The sequence below is a fragment of the Trachypithecus francoisi genome, unplaced genomic scaffold (genome assembly GCF_009764315.1).
Source record: "Trachypithecus francoisi isolate TF-2019V2 unplaced genomic scaffold, Tfra_2.0 Lachesis_group19, whole genome shotgun sequence".
NCBI classification, from domain to species: domain Eukaryota; kingdom Metazoa; phylum Chordata; class Mammalia; order Primates; family Cercopithecidae; genus Trachypithecus; species Trachypithecus francoisi.
The window spans coordinates 24,538,533-24,556,877 of NW_022681464.1; the positions used below are offsets into that span (position 1 = coordinate 24,538,533).

Sequence of the window (18,345 nt, forward strand, 5' to 3'; positions counted from 1 at the left end):
TGCATAGAGAAACATCAATTACAATAACATTTCTCTAAAATGATTCAAATAGTTTTCTTACCGTCTATGGCCAGAACCTCAGCTGTGATTGTTTGGTTAACTATGAAAGTGGAATCTCGGTCCACATTTTTGACAAATTTGATTTCAGCAGTTTTTGAATCAATCATTAGGTAACCACCATTGTTACGTCCCATGACATACCTGTTTCATAATATTAAAAAAAAATAGTTTTCTTTCAAATGTGGAATATTACATATTTAATGAAAATGACTCATTTTATATTTAGTATATTCATATTTAATATATGTTGACATGGAAATATGCTTTTATAAAAAGCAGCAGAAAATTAACATAGCATGGATGAGCCATATTTCATAATTCTTTTTTTTGAGACAGAGTTTTGCTCTTGTTGCCCAGGCTGGAGTGCAATGGTATGATCTCAGCTCACCGCAACCTCTGCCTCCTGGGTTCAAACGATTCTCCTGCCTCAGCCTCCCGAGTAGCTGGGATTACAGGCGTGAACCACCATGCACAGCTAATTTTGTATTTGTAGTAGAGATGGGGTTTCTTCATGTTGGTCAGGCAGGTCTCGAACTCCTGACCTCAGGTGATCCATCCACCTCGGCCTCCCAAAGTGTTGGGATTACAGGTGTGAGCCACTGTGCCAGGCCCATATTTCATAATTCTTAAGCATATATTAGCTGAGTTTTCCAACTCTGCTGTGCACAATAAAATAAAATACCTGTGTCCTTGCTCCACATAATATAGCAATTATTTTGCATGGTGCCGTTATATTTTAGGCATATATGTCTTTGTATGTGCTGTTTTATATGATTAAAACATGTTCTTATGGTGCACTTCTACTCCTTTGTAAGGCTCAACTGTAAGTTTCCATGAGACATGTTCCCCATTTCTGTTGATAGGCTAAGGCATTCTTCTCTTGGTTTCCACTGTAACTTATGCTTACGTTATCTTTGCTTCCAGTACAGTTAGATGATCACCTAATGGTTTAGCTAAATGTTACTTCTTGAGTTACTCAGTTTCTTGTTTTTATCAATGTCATATCTCTGTTCTTGGTACATAATAGTTTATGTGTTATGTTGTGATAGCTTATAGATTAAAACCTCATCAAGAAATAAGATATAAATAAAAATAGTCTTACTTGACATTTGAGGCAGCTTTGCGAGTGTCCTCATCGATGGCTTGATATGTTCCCAGGATATAATCCACCAATTTTTTGCTACTTATGCCTTTTTGCACAGCAAATGTCTTGGAATCAGGACGGAATGCTATTCCTTCTCTAACATTTATTACCTCAATTGTGACTGGGGTTGACTGAACTCGGTATCGAGAGATTACTGATTGGTGAAATTCAGCTTTGTTTTTGACAGCAATACTAAATTTCATGCTTTGTAGTTGTTCATAATCTAGAGCCTGGAGAAAAAACAGAATTAGAAGGCAGTTTCACAAAAACATACTCCCGCAAACCCGGTAGATGATGACAGCACACTATGCAAGATGCTGTGAATGAATTCTTTTGTTTTTAAATACCAAAACAGCCTCAGAAATTATTGTAATGTTGAGATAGAGAAAGATTTAGGATTCTTAACTCATGAGACCCCAGTTTGGTACTGATATTTACAAAGCAGGGTACCTCTTTCAGATCAGCGAGACATCATCATAGTCTCTTTAGGCTCTGAGGTGCAGTGGAAAGAACCCCAAGTTTGCTATGGTAACATGATTTGAATCCTGGTTCTGCTGCTTAATAGCTGTGTGACTCAGAGAACAATGTTTGGTTTCTCTGATCCTCACCTCTCCACTTCTGCAAAAAAAGCCTTACCTCATCAGGATGTAGTGAGGACTGAACAAATCAAGCCCCCAATACATTCTTATAACTGGCAGTTATGGTCATTTGCAGAATCTTCATTGGATTTATGTGCAATGGTGTCTTTCCTGACTTTAAAAATTCCTAGGTGGGAAAGGCAAACTATTTTCACAGTCTTGGTTGGCAAATAGGCCCCTGCAAAGCAGTGAGTGGGTGGCCCAGCAACTCTTTGTAGACCCATTTTCAGAAGGTCTTGCATGATAGCCATTTGTTTGATCCCCTTATTGAGGTGACCCAAATCAAGGCCTGAGGAATCCCAGGATAACTTTTCTTCATTCACTAGTACATTTTTTTTGAGAGTGATGAGATGAGAAAATGCTCATATTGGTTACACCTGTATATCACTAAAAGTGATTCAAGTAAGAGATCTGGATTTAAGTTTTAACTTTGCAATGACTGACTTTGTGTGCTGAAGCATTTTCCAGTGAAGCAGAAGAGAAAGATGCCTAAACAGGGAACTATAATACAAGGGGGTAAGAGGCAAAAGAGATTATAGGGTCTGTGTGTGAAAGCAAAGGAATAATTCTACTTAGGAGAGCTATGAAGGGTTCCTGAGAGGTAATCATCTAAGCTGGGTATTGAAGGATGCCGGGAAATTACCCAGGCATAGGTGAAAGCAGTTGCAGGCTGAATACAGATGGCAAATCGCCTTGTGAATTTCATCTTAAAGGGCTAGCAGCTAGCAACGCTGGCTGACTGTAGAGTCACCTGAGGAGCCTTAAGGACCCACTGCTGCCTGGGCTTCTCCAATGGTTCCTACACCCTTACTGTCCGAGCAAAGTTGCAGGTGACTTGAGTTGGTAATTAGGGTTGAGGGCCAACTGCATAGCCAGTGTAGAGCTAGGGATGGTTTTAAAGAGAAGAGTAAGGGATCCAAACTGTTTTTAAGAAAAATGTGGTGGCGAACTGGTAAGAACGAGTAGAACAAAGTCAGTAGAGACAAGAGGTAGGGATATCTATTAGGAGGGACTGCAATCGTCTAAGAGAAGAGAGGCAAAGCCAGTCCAGGACACAGGCAGTAAGAAGGTAGAGGAGGGTCAGATTTCAAAGACAATTTCTAAGACTGTATGCTGTGAGGAAATGCCACGATTCAGGGGTAAGGGCCACGTTTCTAGTTTGGGAAACTGAATGACACCAATACATGAGATAGAGAATAGCTCACTCCCAGGCATTGCTGGGAGTTTATAACAAAACCTTTGCAAGTGGGGATGGCTGTAGCACTTGTTCTGAAGAGTAGAGTAACAAAGGTCTGCACGTACAGCTTTCAGCAGCCCCTTGTTAAGGCATTATATGATCTGTCACTCAACTGGATTTAAGATTTAAATAAGGATGCGCCCATGGAATCTAAAATGCTGTACCAAAGGCCAGGTGCAATGGCTCACACCTGTAATCCCAGCATTTTGGGAGGCCGAGGTGGGTGGATCACTTGAGGTCAGGAGTTCAAGACCAGCCTCAACAATATGGTGAAACCTAATTTCTACTAAAACTATAAAAATTAGCTGGGCATGGTATCACACAATGTGGACCCAGCTACTCAGGAGGCTGAGGCGGGAGGATCACTGGAGCCTGGGAGGTGAAGGCTACAGAGAGACAAGATCACACCACTGTACTCTTGCTTGGGTGACAGAGTGAGACTTTGTCTCAAAAAAAAAAAAAAAAAGAAAACCCCAAAAACCCCAAAACCAACCAATCAACCAACCAAAAAAACCAAAGTGCTGTACCAAGGAAGGGGCCCAGGTCACACTCTCAGATAAGGAGTCTGTCATAGCCAAGCATATTAAAAGCTTTACTCAATTATTTGTCTTTTATTTTGCAGATTTTGTTCATACATTCCCATTTTGTAGGAAGAGTAGCAATTTCTTCTCTACTGACTGTAGCTAATCCATTTAAAACAGATTGACAAATTGGCAAGCCATGATTCCACCTATTCTTATCTCGTCCTAACTTCAATCTAATTGTTGCGAATGAGATTAAGTCAAGAAATGTGTTTTGCTTTCTTGTGCTTAAAGTATGGACAGCCATAATACATTACTATGTGCTTAAAGTATACGTAGTCACTCCCATAGCATATTAGTGTGTTTGTGTTTATTACAGAAAGTTCAATAGCTTGGAAAGAGTTCAAGATGTTAAGAGAGGTTGTCCTCAGGTTATGGGGCTCTATGGGGATTTAAAAAAATTCAATCTACTTCTATGTGTTTTCTATAATGAAATGATATTAACAAATAAATATATTTTATCTGTAGAAATGATCGTTTTGGTTAATACAGTTTTTTTTTTTTTTTTTTTTTTTTTTTTTTTTTACCAGTGAAGGGAAATCAGACCTTACCTTCACCACTTTCAGGATGCCTTCATTAGTTCTGGGATCAGTTTGTATTTCAAACCAATTTCCTTCATTCCCAGAGGTAAAGAAATATACTGCAAGCCAATTATCTGTGTACTCTTCATCCAAATCTGTTACTTGAAATCGAAGTAATTCAGAACTTAAGGTATTTTCTTCGATACGTGCTGAATACTGAAAAGGCGAGAAACAGAATTAAAGACTCAATGACAGGTTTTACACGAAGGGATTATGTTACTTCTAAATGGTAATCCTTATTTCTCAAATTCTGTATTTCCTTCTTCTGATTACCGGATTCTTTTATTTTTAAAAAAGCATATTTCTTTAAAGATAAGTGCAGAGAACTTAAATAAGAGCCAACAAACAGGCAAGTACTGAATTAGGATTTCAAAGTATTAAAAATATATATATAAATGATTCTTGAAGGAGCAATGGGTGTACCTGAGAGTCTCTAAACATTGGGAAGTTATCGTTGACATCTTTCACTTTAATACTACATTCACATTGAGTTGATAGTCCTTCTCCATCTTTGTCTGCACCACTCACAACCAGACGATAGCTGCTAGCTTGCTAAATTTGGGTAAAAAATAAAGAAAAATGATTAATCTCTAAGAATTATAATTGAAAACTACTTGATTCTTATGGTTAAGGAGGTGTAAATATTCAAGTTTATGTAGAAGACATTTGCAGGGCTCTGGATGGTTGGGTGGAGGTCTTTAAGGGGCTAGGGCAGGTTTTCTGTTTTTGTGAGCTTCTTACGGCAGGACAGTACTGTATGCTTAGAGCAAAAATGGGCAGTGAGTAGGGTGGGAGTAATAAGCTCACTTATGGAGCTTCTCTGTTAGTCTATTGGGAAAGCCATTTGTACAAAAATAATATGGAGTCTGACAGGGTAGCCTGTGGTAGTGGAGATAGAAGGTGCTGGTGGTAAGTAATGAGGGAGATTGGAGAAGGAGATTCTTTAGTGCTCCAGAAGCAGGGATAAAATTAAAAGGAGTCAGGAGAAAAAGTGTGATATAAAAGAAGGTTTTATTCCAGACAGAAATTTCTCCCTTCATCTAAGACGCTTGCTTCTCCTCCATCACATGAGGAGTTAGTCGTAGTTCGATCTTTGTCCATGTATGTCTATGTCAATGCCTTCTTTCACCGCCCCTGTTTAACTACCATTGGTATGTTCAGGGTACAATTGATTCTGCAGGTGCCCAGTACCCATCTCACCTCACCAGAATCACACTCAAAAATGCAAACAATTTCCCTAGATTAGCCCAGTTAGGTACTGAGAACCTCTTTTCTTTTTTTTATTTTCAGGTGAAATGGAGTCACCTCTCTTGGTTTTCTTATAATCAAACCCTTTATTCTTGAACGTTCCCCCAAGTGCTTTGCTGTACCTCTCGGTCAAGAGAATTGGTCAAAGTACGGACTTCCCCAGTGTTTCTGCTTAGAAGGAACATGGGTGTGCCTGCTGGTTCCTGAGAGACAATTTTGAAGGCAATTTTAGAATTCAAGTGGTTTGGTTCATCTGCATCTGTGGCATTTAGTATCATCACCAATGAGTCTAGGAATACAGGAAAATGTTTGTTAAAGAATATGTAACAATTGACATTATGTTTACTTTAAATATTCAAAACAAATTCACATTGGTGCTTATTTCTAAATATCCTAAAATCTTCTATATGTTCAAAAAATTGCATATCACTTGTGATATCTCTTTCCGTCTCTCCCAACCAGGTAGAACTGCACTTCCTATCATTAAAAACCCTTCAGTTCTCTCTAAGCCTTACCTTTGTTAAGATTGAGGCTATATTCTATCTCAATTTTCTCCCTTGACAGATTGTCATAACTCTCCCCTTTCCACAAATTATCCAAGTAATATGAGTGTGTCTCTGTCCCTTACAACCTAAAAGAGCCCAGCTGATGCATCCAGGCTACCCAAGGCTGCCCATTTAGCTTTGGGACTGCCAAATGCTCATATAAATTGTATATATAGAATAAGATACTATTGACCTGATAACCAGACTATAACCTAGAAATACAATGATAGTAAATAATTAGCTCAAATACACATTTTAGAAAGGAAGACCCAGATTTATCTTAATGAATTTTATTTTTCAAAACAACTGATTAAGAGCATAAATTAGTTTATAAAAATGACATATTGTAGTGGTACTCATATTTGAAAGCAGACAAATTGAAAGTGGTAAGTATTGTAAAAGACTTACTTGAGGCACTATTTTCTTCAATTTCACCCATGAAAATTTGTTGTGAAAATACTGGAGGATTATCATTAATATCCAAAATTTTAACCGTTAGTATAAGTGGCTTCTCTACATCTAGTCCTTGAGCATTTAGAGCCCGACATGTGATCTAGGAACAGAGGGAAATGTGGATTATTACTCTGCAATCTTAGTTTTCATACTATTAAAACTTGTAGAAATAAGGCCTCTGTTGGCATATACATAAATTTTGTGCAAAGAATAAATGTTTCCCTAAAGGGTAGACAAAGTGGAAAAAGGTGCCTGCTCTGGGCAGACCAATTGGGCAAATTGCCCCTTCCACCAGGCTAATGCTGTGTCATGGCAAACTGAAGCACTTGGCATCCTAGATTTCAACCCTCACTCATGCACCCTCTGCTGTGTTCCCTCAGGCAAGGCTCTGTGGAGGGACTAATATCGTTATTTGCTGGTGGACTGATTCATGTACTGAACTCTCCTCTAAATTTACCAGTAGAAAAGTGTCACTTTCTAAAGCAATGGTGTACAAGGAGAAGGGTAGCCCAATGTTGAGGACCCAAACTTACCAGGAAGCTTGGAGTTTCCTCTCGGTCAACTATAGCTGTTATGTTAATATCGCCAGTGTTTTTGTCAACAACAAAGATTCCAAAAGGCGGCTGATCAATTCCCACTCCAGATATTCGGTAGGTAATTTTCTGGGTTGCCTGGTAATCTGAAGTAATCTACAGCCCCAAATACCCAAAATGTTGAGGTGACCATTACTCAAGCCTTTCCCTCTCCACCCCCACTTCCATAGTCTAAAGTCATCTATTTATTCAATTCACTCTTTTTGACATTGTGCCATTTACATTTTGCCTTGATAGATACTAGGAATATGAAATAAAATCAAACTGTTGCTTTTGACGACCAGCCTGAACCAATGTGTGCTGATCATTTTGGTGTTAGAATATTTGCACAGACTGTGGTCACATGATAGTGTTAAAACGTTAAAAGAAAGTCAAAGACATTTAATATTGACAAAGTTACTCCTGAAGGCTCCCTCTTTACCTGACAACATTAAAAAACAAAAGATATTTATTTAGTTTAAATCAGGGGAAGTGGAGAGACAAAAAGGGAAAGAGATCATATAGTAGAGTTAAAATATGTATTAAAATAATTTACTTTTTATTATGGTAATTTTAAAGCTTTTTAACATGAAAAACGTGAAATATATATAAAGTTAGAATAGTATAACAGGCCAGGCACGGTGGCTCACGCCTGTAATCCAAGCACTTTGGGAGGCCGAGGTGGGCAGATCATGAGGTCAGAAGTATGAGACCAGCCTGGCCAATATGGTGAAACCCCATCTCTACTAAAAATGCAGAAACAATTAGCTGGGTATGGTGGCACACGCCTGTAATCCCAACTACTCAGGAGGCTGAGGCAGGAGAATTGCTTGAACCCGAGAGGAGGAGGTTGCAGTAAGCCAAGATCAGACCACTGCACTCCAGCCGAGGCAGCAGAGTGACTCCATCTCGGAAAAAAAAAAAAAAAAAAGAATAGTATAATAAACCTGATACATCCTATTACTGAGCTTCAACAATTATCAATACATGGCCAATCCAAATAATCCAAATTTTGCTCCCAACCACTTCTTTGTCTTACACATGCATTATTTTTCCTATTTGTTTGCTACACTCTGTAGCCAAGTAAGCCTTCTACATTAAAATTGGTTAGTATGTCTCAATTCTTTTTCATAACCCTAGAAGCTACCTTCCTCTCTCTCTTTCTCTCATTATTATTATTATTGTACTATTTTGTTGAGGATACCAGTTCACTTGTTCTGTGGACTCCTCAGTCTTCATTTTGTTATTTGGAATTGCCATATTATTTTAATTTACACCTTATACATTTATTCTAAAAACTCATACTGCCCCTGTCGATATAACTTACCTTGGCAATAGGGTTTCTTTTTGAGTTATCTTCTCCTTCTCTGCAGGGTTTGGCAAATTTCACCCATTCACGTTTTTGCCTTCTTTTAGCTTGTTGCATAGTCATCTCTTCTTCGTCATATTGACCTTTCGTCTTATGTAAAAAGGGATTCCATTTGTTATGCAAATTAATGGTAATTTTTACTTAGAATATTGATTACAGACACCTAGGTTGAGGAACCCCCTATGTTTCAAGATCTCTAAGACTGTTAGGTGTCTAATTAGCTCTCCTTGATACTTTGTCAAGCAAGTGATAAATGTTAAATAACTAAAATAATTACAAAGCTATATGATTTTTAATATTAGCATTTAGTCATATTTTATATTTTCTTTTTATACTCCACAGTATCTTACTGGGCCCATAGGGTTTGACCAGTTGATTTGCTTAAGATAAGAAGAAAAGAATGCGTGAAATAAATTATAATAATGACATTTATAGATGACTAGTTTTTAAATATTGTTGTCAGTTACTAGAATTTTAGTTCTATTTATTTTCACAATTACTGAATAATTTTAGATATTAACTATTTATTTCTCCTAAACACAATTTAATTTTTTAAACTAAACTATTATTTTAAGTATAAAAACCTTTTTCATACTTTACCTCTATTCGCAATTCTCCATGAACCAATATGACCACCTGCAGACATTTAAATAAAGTCAAATTAAATGTGAATTCTTCAAATAAGGAATTACATACAATGAATAATCCCGATTATTATATTCCATTGTTCATATTGTGATTTGTTTCTATTTCAAAAGAGGTAAGTTTCAAGAAACAATAATCAAAGGGTAAGTTCCTACTAGGAAAAGGAATATTACTGTCAATATAAACACATTTCACCAGTTTTTTAATTGACTACAGAATTTTGATGACATAAAGAAGAACCTACTGGACTTTGCAAAAACTATGCCTAATAGTCAGTTGCAGCAACCAGACAATTCTTACCTGGCTGCTTTGCATACAGTTCCCAGAAGCTATGAAAATCATCACTTTGGGAAACAGTGGTAAGCACCATTGTGAAATGCTTCAGAACGGGGCCACAGGGGATTATTAAAAACCATCAGCCACCCAACTGATTTGTAGGAAGGCGATCCTGTATTAGTCCTCTGCAATTACAGAACATTTTCTCTAATTTTACAAGTGAAAAGAATGGAATGGAACCAGTCTGGTTTAGAGAACAAAACATAAAAGATGAGGATCTGCTATTCCAGTCACAAACCCTGTTTACAGTGAGGCATGGATCTGTTCATCTCTGCTCTGTTACTTCACTTTAAATATTGAACTTAATTTTCAGATTGGTCCAAAAAAATATTAAATGAGAGTAAAATGAAGCCATGTAAGCTAGGGTCTTCACCTTCTCAAGAATATATGAGATGTTCATCTGTGTCATTTTTCATCTCTGTTCTGCCTGGCATGCATTACCTTTTTCTACTCCACCCACTTAAATATTGCTCATCCTTTCAGATTCATCAAGTTTCAACAACCTCCCTGAAACTGTCTTTACTGATGTCTCTTTTCCTGAGTTTGTGTAATACATATTCTGTACAATGAATTTAGCCCATGATGGTTTACCACAGTTTATTATTTCTTGTTTTATGAGCATGAAAAGAATTTCTGTGCTAAGCCAGGAGAATTGTAAACTTTCCAGTTCAGTGCTGTTGGTTTTTTTTTTTTTCTTGTAACCCTCACAGGTGCTTAACAAGTATTTGCTAATCCACTGATTATCTGATGAATCTGTAGAAAAATAATGGTGGAAAATCAGTTAAAAGGAAAAAAAAAAAAACTAGAAGAGTAATAACAGTAGCTAATGTTTATTGTGTAGTTTTGGTATCAGCTGCTATTCCTAGAGTTTTATACTTATTGTCTCATGTAATACTTACAGCAGGCACCTGAAGGAGATTCTAGTATTATAATCCCTAGTATAAGGATGAAGAATTGGAGATGTGAGGCAATGAATACTTTGCCCTAGCTAGTAGCCATAACAGGATAGCAACCGCAGCAGCCTAACTCCAGAGCATGTACCTCTGGTACCTACTACTAAATTCTTTTTTTCGCTCTTTTTGCCCCGGCTGGAGTGCAATGGCATGATCTCAACTCACTGCAACTTCCACTACCGGGTTCAAGGGATTCTCCCGCCTCAGCCTCCCGAGTAACTGGGATTACAGGCGTGGGCACACCACCACACCTGGCTAGTTTTGTGTCTTTAGTAGAGACGGGGTTTCACCATGTTGGCCAGGCTGGTCTTGGACTCCTGACCTCAGGTGATCCACCTGCCTTCGCCTCTCAAAGTGCTGGGATTACAGGTGTGAGCCAACTACTGCTAACTTCTAATGAAAGTTGTCATAAATAGAAAACAAACAAACAAACAAAAACTAATGGTACAAAGACAATTATATGACAGTCAATTTAGATTTCTATTTGGCCAAAGGCTGTGGTTGCTCCTGAAACAATGTAGATTTATTACATTGTTTATTTTCTGGGGTTATAATGAATAGACTAGTCTAAGTCTGAACCAAATGAGTAATTATGTCAGACATAAGAAGTCAGAACTCTTCCGTTCTAGACATTCCAGCTGAAACCTTGATTCCAAAGAATATGTGTTCAAATTTGTCATGGAAAAGAACCATTACTTGTGGTTATAACAAGTCTCAAAATGATTTTCCAACGTTGTTGCTCTTTTTTAAAGTAATACCTTGAGTTACTTGGAAGAAAAGACCGCAGCAAGGGAGTAACTGCACAATTGCTTTCTCAGACAATAAGAACGACTCAGCTACACGTGAGAGGAGGGATGGGCCAGGCAGGCTCCCCTTTACAGGAAAACTGGCGAGTCATCCCGAAAATATGAATCATGCTTGGACTAGCCCCACAGAGAAAGATTCTTCTAATAGACAATAAGGTACAATTTCTGTTTTCCTGGGAAGTAGGTGGCAGGAGACATTTCTGAATATTGCAATGATCTTTAGATTTTTAGAGGACATCACAGCCTCACGTTATTTTCAATAGTATTTTTTAAAAAACAAGTTATTTTAGTTAATTAATATTTATATAAGGGCTACTTGTTTTAGTTAATTTACTAATATAATAATTTTGGATATTTTAAAAACAATTTATGTGTTTTTATTTGTAAATCTGTTTCTTTTCATTGGCAAAATTGTATATATTTATCATGTACATGTTGTTTTGAGGTATGTATAAACGGTGGAATGACTAAATCAAGCTAATAAATGTTTACATAGTTTTCTGATGATTTGAATGAACTAAGCTGTCTCTTTTGGCGGCCTGGATTGGAAATACCAATGTGGAGTAAACCTCCCTTATTTTGAGAATTACTATACTTTTGTTTCTTTTTTGTTTTCTGGTTATTTTGTAAATTTTAATTATATGATTTTTAAAGCATTGATATAGCCTTAATGCCTTGGTATAGATATGAGTTACAAATATTATCAAAAGCACATCTAATTATTAAATTTAAAAATATATGAAATAAAGCAACTTGATATCCATATGCTCTATTTGTTAATAAAAAGGTATATGGTTATATCATTAAGGTTCCTATTGAATATGGTATGTACACAATAAATATAATCTGAGGATATGGGTAGCTAGATTAAACAAAAAGCAACTATAATAGCACCCGCTCTTTAGTTTGGCTGAGATCTTGTTTAGGGTTACCTCATACTTTAGTGTAGCAGGGGACAGAACATAAGACTATGGATTAGATGCAGGGAGCTCATCCCAGCCAGGTCTAGGGCCTGACTACACTTCTGATTTCTAGTATGGGGATTCTTGTGGAAATTTGTAGAATGAATTAAATAATTCAAATAAATCAGTCCAAATTTAAAACATGATTTTGTATTTATTAAACTTTTTTTGGAAAAATGTCATGAAATATACACAGGTAAGTAATATCATTCATATTAGCATATTTCATAATATCTCACAGCTTTCTATATATGTTGAAATTTAAAATTTAAAAACCCTAAATATTGTGATAAACTTTGTGTTTATCAAGGCAAATTTCTTAATTGAACAAAGTTGATATATGTCTAATTACATGGAAACTATTTGTGAAGAATTCAATTTCCAATAACTGATTTTTAGAGTAAACTCAATTAATTTAGAAAGTTAAGCCTTGTTTCATGACAGAATGCTAAGAAAAATAAATATCCTTGGATATTCTTAAATGCTCATTTGAAATGCTGTGTAGGCTGCAGTCAAGTATGATAATATAAAATTGGATACTGGATTCTGAATCACTGAATTTAAATCCAACTCTCAACCATGTACTAGCATATAACTTGAGAACATTCCTTAATCTTTCAGTTTCTTCATCTGTACAACAGGAATATTAATTTTACTTACCTTATAGGTTTGTTGTGAGGATTAAATAAATTAATTAGGTGTAAAGCACATAGGTGGGCCCTAGCCCATAGTAAGTTAGTTTTATTAAATTGACATTGAAATTTAATAAAATGTTAACCCAATTCTGTCACCAAACTTCAAAAAGAGCTGTTTTTGAGACAGAGTCTCGCTCTGTCACAAGGCTGGAGCGCAGTGGCATCATCTCAGCTCACTGCAACCTCCGCCTCCCAGGTTCAAGCGATTCTCCTTCCTCAGCCTCCCGAGTAGCTGAGACTACAGATGTGTGCCACCAAGTCCAGCTAATTTTTGTATTTTTAGTAGAGATGGGGCTTCACCATGTTGGCCAGGATGGTCTCAATCTCTTGACCTCGTGATCTGCCCACCTTGGCTTCCCAAAGTGCTGGGATTACAGGTGTGAGCCACCGCGCCCAGGCTAAAAGAGCCATTTTTATATGAAGTGACCTGTTATTATTCATTATCAAGGTGCATAAGAATGTTCTCTTTCTTGACCATGAGAAAGAGAAAAGAAATAGTACTCCACTGTACAACTGTGTAGGTTGCTCCTTGAATAATGCCAGGGCACTGTTCACACTGTAGTTTATGTGAATGCAACTCCTGGAGTTGTGCAGTGTACAACCTAGCCAGCTGCACAGCAGCTCTCCAAGAAAAAGGTATATATTAGATAGATTCAAATATTCATCTTATGATTATGGATAGTAACCAATTGTCTATATAATTTTCTTATGGTGAACTACTCAAGGCAAGGCCTCACCTTAGGCTACCAGACTGACTCTTAACTGGACAGAAAGAGCCAAAGGCTAAAAGGTTTGTGAGAAACCTCATGAGCACTGAGTGTTCTAGCTCCAGATGAAAACCGGTTTCAGGTATGAAGCAAGAGGGAGTGCTAATTGGTAGAACTAATTACATCTTTCCCGACTTCTGCCCAAGTAGGCAGGGCTGGAAGAACCACTTGGCAAGGTTGTTCTGATTTTAGAATATTAACTTTTTGAGAGGTTCAGTAGGACATTTATTTTTCTATGTATTAGCAGTACTAGAAACTGGGTCAATCAGGAGAAGAAGAGATACCTCAGAGATTTTTCATTTTGTTATACATTTGGGCCATTTAGCCTAAAATTCTTTTTCTAAAGATTTTCTTTTTTAGATATTTTATAGAAAACAAAGTGGTTGAAGATAGTTGTGCTCTATTTAGAGCACTTGCTAACTCAAACTTGGTATTTAAACTACTTCTCTCTTTTTTTTCCTACCACCAACTTCTTTAAAAAAAATTGTACTCTAAAAATCTTTAGATTTCAAACATCTCTATTAATTTTTAGTGAGGAAAGCTTTACCTAATATAGTAACATAAAGTTATATAGCAAATTGTTCAAATGCTCATAGAAGTGTTGGATGACAAACTGTTTTGAATTTGGTGGACTATGAAACACAATGGTTTCCTTTGAAAATAAATTTTTTTTTCAAAAGATTAAATCTCTGAAGGTAAGCATTTTCAACCACGAGTCCTTTCCTCAAAAACGTTTATTTTACATTGCATAAAATGGATCAAACAAGCACAAGAAACTGATAAATATTACATTTTTTTCAACATAGACAGTTATTCCCCATGTCTTCTCCTCCCAAATACAGCTTTTATTTTTTCCTGTCAATTTAAAATTTGATGTGACAACTGTTTTTGATATACTCTTTAGCTGAAGACAAATGTAGGCCCTTTCTTGGTTTAGTAACACTGGTATCCATGGTTATTTAAGATAGTAAGACACAATATGAAGAAGATATCAAGAATTACTCCACTACGAAAAATAGTACAAGTGATAAAAATTAGAGGGTACAAACCACTTCATCTTTCTCACAGCACTTTTAAATTGTTTTGCATGCACCGCTGCTTTATTCTCACTATGGCCATTTTCATTAGGCAGGGGGTGGGGTATGATTCTTATTTGACAGTTGAGGAAACAAAGCCTGTAGTGAGTCAGTGGCATAGCCAGAGATTTAAGTCTATAACTTTGCTATTATTTCTCACTGTTCTAGGCAACCCATGTATGGATGGTGGATTATTACAAAACCTTTAAACACCTCTGCCAACTTTCAGACCCCACCTGCAACAACAAAAGATGAGCATTTCCACCTGAGAATGCTTTAGAAAACATTGCTTTCCCCCCCACCATAACCACATTGTTTTAAAACTCTGGGTGGCTCCCCACTTGTAAAAGGTTTCCGTGAGCCTTCACAGAAGGCACCTTTCAATCTGACCCTCAGCTGCCTTTCCAATTCATGTCCAGATTCTCCAAAGCAAACTGTCATTCTAGTCAAACCGGTGTGTCCATTTCCCCTAGGCAAATGTCCTAACTGTGCCTGCCTTTGATTATACTCTTCTGACAACCCACGAGATCTCCTTTTGGCCTGCGCATCTATACTTATCCCAAATCAGCTCAAATTTCACTGAATCCATAAGGACTTGATTGCCTCACTCCTGACTGACCCTGCCTTCTATCAATAGCATTAATAGTAGACCAGTACTGTCCAATAGAAAGATAAGAATCACAAATGCGAGCCACATATAATTTAAAAATTTAGTCACATTTAAAACATTTTTAAAAGGTGAAATGCACTTTAACAATATATCTAATTTAATCTAATACATGCAAAATACTACCATTTCAACATGTAATCAACATAAAAAGTTACTAATGATATATTTTACATTCTTTTGTTCATTCAAAGTCTTCTTCCAATTATGATGTATATTTTATGTTAAACAGCACACCTCAATTCAGACCAACCACATTTGAAGTGGTTTAAAACCACATGTGGCTAGTGGACCATATTGGACAGAGTAGGTCGAGACCACTCAGTTGAACAGTTATGTATGAAGTGATATTGTTGTTTAAATAGCGTGTGTGTGTATGTAAAATTTTCCTGAGTGGAACCAAATGTATGTCATTTCATAGTTTCCTTTATGACTAGAATTATAGGGACATTATGGGGGAGGTTTATTGTTTAGAGAGGGTTCATTAAATCATTCATTTATTCATTCTTCAAACAATTGCATGTCCACTCTAAGATAGCTATAATAAGCATTGGGAATATAAAAATAAAAATTAGCCTCAATATAAGGATGTCACAGTCACTCCAGAATCAGAGGGGTAAGTGAGAGTGGCCTATATGTCAAAGCAGAAAAAAAGAGGCCTCCTTAGCTTGTGGTGGCCCAATCCTATGTCCTCATGGCAACACTATCCCGACAGCCCATGCTGCATGGCCCCTAACTTCCCAAGCTTTGCCATTGGCTTGGACATAGGGGTTATCAGACTACCTGGAGTTCAGCTCTGACATTTCCCATCTGGAAAGGTGGGAAAGTCATATAACTGTCACATTTCTCTTGAACGACATCCTCCTTTCAAATAAACTCATCAGGTACTGAAAACAGTTACATAGTTGTAATAGAAATAGAATTTTAGAGGCTGGGTGCAGAGGCTCACACTTGTAATCCCAGCATTTTGGGAGGCCGAGGTGGGTGGATCCATTGAGTTCATGAGTTTGGGACTAGACTGGTCAACATGGCAAAACCCCATCTCTACTAAAAATACAAATTAGCTGGTTGTGGTGGTGCACACCTGTAATCTCAGCTACTCAGGAGGCTGAGGCACGAGAATAGCTTGAACCCTGGAGGCGGAGGTTGTAGTGAGCTGAGATCATACCACTGCACTCCAGCCTGGGTAACAGAGCCAGACCTTGTCTCAAAAAAAAAAAAAATAATATTAATCATCATCATCATCATCTCAGGGAGAGCTAAGAAAGTCCTTTCTTGAGATCTATCTCCGTGTGACTTCTTGAAGTCCATTTATCTCAATGTTTTTAGATGAAGAAATGAGGTAAATTGACGCCTAGGCCAACCCAGCTTATCATGGAAACCATTACAATTAGCATTAGAAATTGTTTTGATATTCATTTTTAAGGTGTGTTTAACTACTTTAATATCTCCATATAACAGATAATATTGTGACTTTTTTTTTTTTTTTTGCTATAAGAACACAGTTAAGGAGTAAGTGAAACTGTAACATCCAGGTTTTAAACAGTCTGTAACATTCCGTTTCTCTTTTAGATAATACTGTGTACAACTTTCTCAATCAACAGAAGTATTTCTCTTCTGAAAAAATGGCTTTACAATGTTCTATGTCTTTACCCCCACTCCCAAAGGCTGACATTTTCTTTTGGCACATAATAGCTAAACATAAATACTTACTTAATAATCCTCCCAACTTCTCTAGAGTCAAACACTGCTTTGATTTTAATTCTGCGATTTTTTACTTTTAAAAGCATGTCAGGTATCAAGCCCAGGCGTGTAGAGTTCTTAGCTATATGCTAAGAGACATGTAATCTTGGAAAATAGAAGTGGCTCCTGTGTTCTTGTTTGTGGGTTAGAAAAGCTAATAAAAGCATAACTTTAAAGAAAGTGAAAATGTTGTGGAAAATATAACCTGTGATTAAGATTACTTAATTCATTAACTAAAAAGAAATTCCAAATGGTTTTTAAAACTCATTTCTTTCCGGTTTATTTTTCTATGTAAAATATAACATAAACAGAAAACAACAAAAGAAGGAAATTGGTAATCTTCACAATTTCATTTTAAAGTGTGGATTTGCACCGCACTCCTTTTAGAACTTATAATAAAGATTGAGCAATCAAATAGAACATTCTTTAACAAGAGATGAAGCAGGGAAGTTTGTGATTATTAGGAAAATACAGGACTTACCATGAAGATGGCCAGAGCCCCTGTGGTTCTGGGCAAGAGCCCCATCATTGTCTCCAATTTCCCTGGTGAACAAGTCCAAGTGAGCCGCTGCTTCTATCCTGCCAGCCGTCTGCGGATGATGGCTAAGAAAAGCCCTCGCTGGCGTCTCGTCTCTGCTGCCTTCCGAAGGAGTCTACAGATGGTCTGTTATGCGGTCCCTCCCCACCCTAAACCAAGGGTAGGTCTCACCAGAAACGCTTGCATCACCTTTGCTCCCAGGTAAAAACTTAGCCACACCTCAATTCCTAAAGCAATGAAATCCTTTGTTGGAAGCTGAAAGAAAAGTTCACAGGCTAAAGACAAAGTTTAATAGGAAGGTACCAGATGAATAGTAAATTAATCATGACGTGGAAGTGCGAAAGCTAGTCCGGACTGCTCTTTGTCCGTGTTGATGTCCTATGGCTGAATCTAGTTGACTATGGTTACAATGAAAACCGAAAAGCAAAGCAAAACATACAAAATCCCCCCAAATCTAACTTGTAAAAGAGCATTTATTTTCAGCCTGAGTATGTGTGGGTAGATCTAAAGTTAAGCAAAATGTAGATGTTAAGAAATGATATATTTTATTGAAAGGCACTACAAATATGAAGAAAAGAAAAACATCCCATTAAGCAACTATGAATGTAGGCTTTGAATAATAAAAAAAAAAGAAATAAAGTTGAACAGTTATATGGTGCTTTGGATATTTGAAATATATAAATAATGCATTGCAAAATTACTTCATTAATATTCAGATGACATCTTTTA

General features: G+C 36.9%; 1 protein-coding gene across 2 annotated transcripts in view; it reads right to left on the bottom strand.

The window, feature by feature from the left end:
* The window catches only part of DSG3 (desmoglein 3), a 28,777-nt gene extending 10,956 nt beyond the window's left edge, over positions 1-17,821 (bottom strand). Inside the window, exons 1-10 of one of the 2 annotated variants that reach the window (XM_033178062.1) lie at positions 17,560-17,821; positions 9,029-9,064; positions 8,387-8,518; positions 7,021-7,176; positions 6,443-6,587; positions 5,612-5,778; positions 4,665-4,793; positions 4,212-4,397; positions 1,163-1,434; positions 62-201 (exon numbers count right to left, since the gene is read on the bottom strand). In XM_033178062.1, the coding sequence (XP_033033953.1) occupies positions 62-201; positions 1,163-1,434; positions 4,212-4,397; positions 4,665-4,793; positions 5,612-5,778; positions 6,443-6,587; positions 7,021-7,176; positions 8,387-8,518; positions 9,029-9,064; positions 17,560-17,607 (1,411 nt within the window). In that variant the 5' untranslated portion in view covers positions 17,608-17,821. The remainder of the gene's footprint in view (positions 1-61; positions 202-1,162; positions 1,435-4,211; positions 4,398-4,664; positions 4,794-5,611; positions 5,779-6,442; positions 6,588-7,020; positions 7,177-8,386; positions 8,519-9,028; positions 9,065-17,559) is intronic. The other variant, XM_033178060.1, reaches the window with a different exon arrangement.
* Positions 17,822-18,345: the final 524 nt, after the last annotated feature.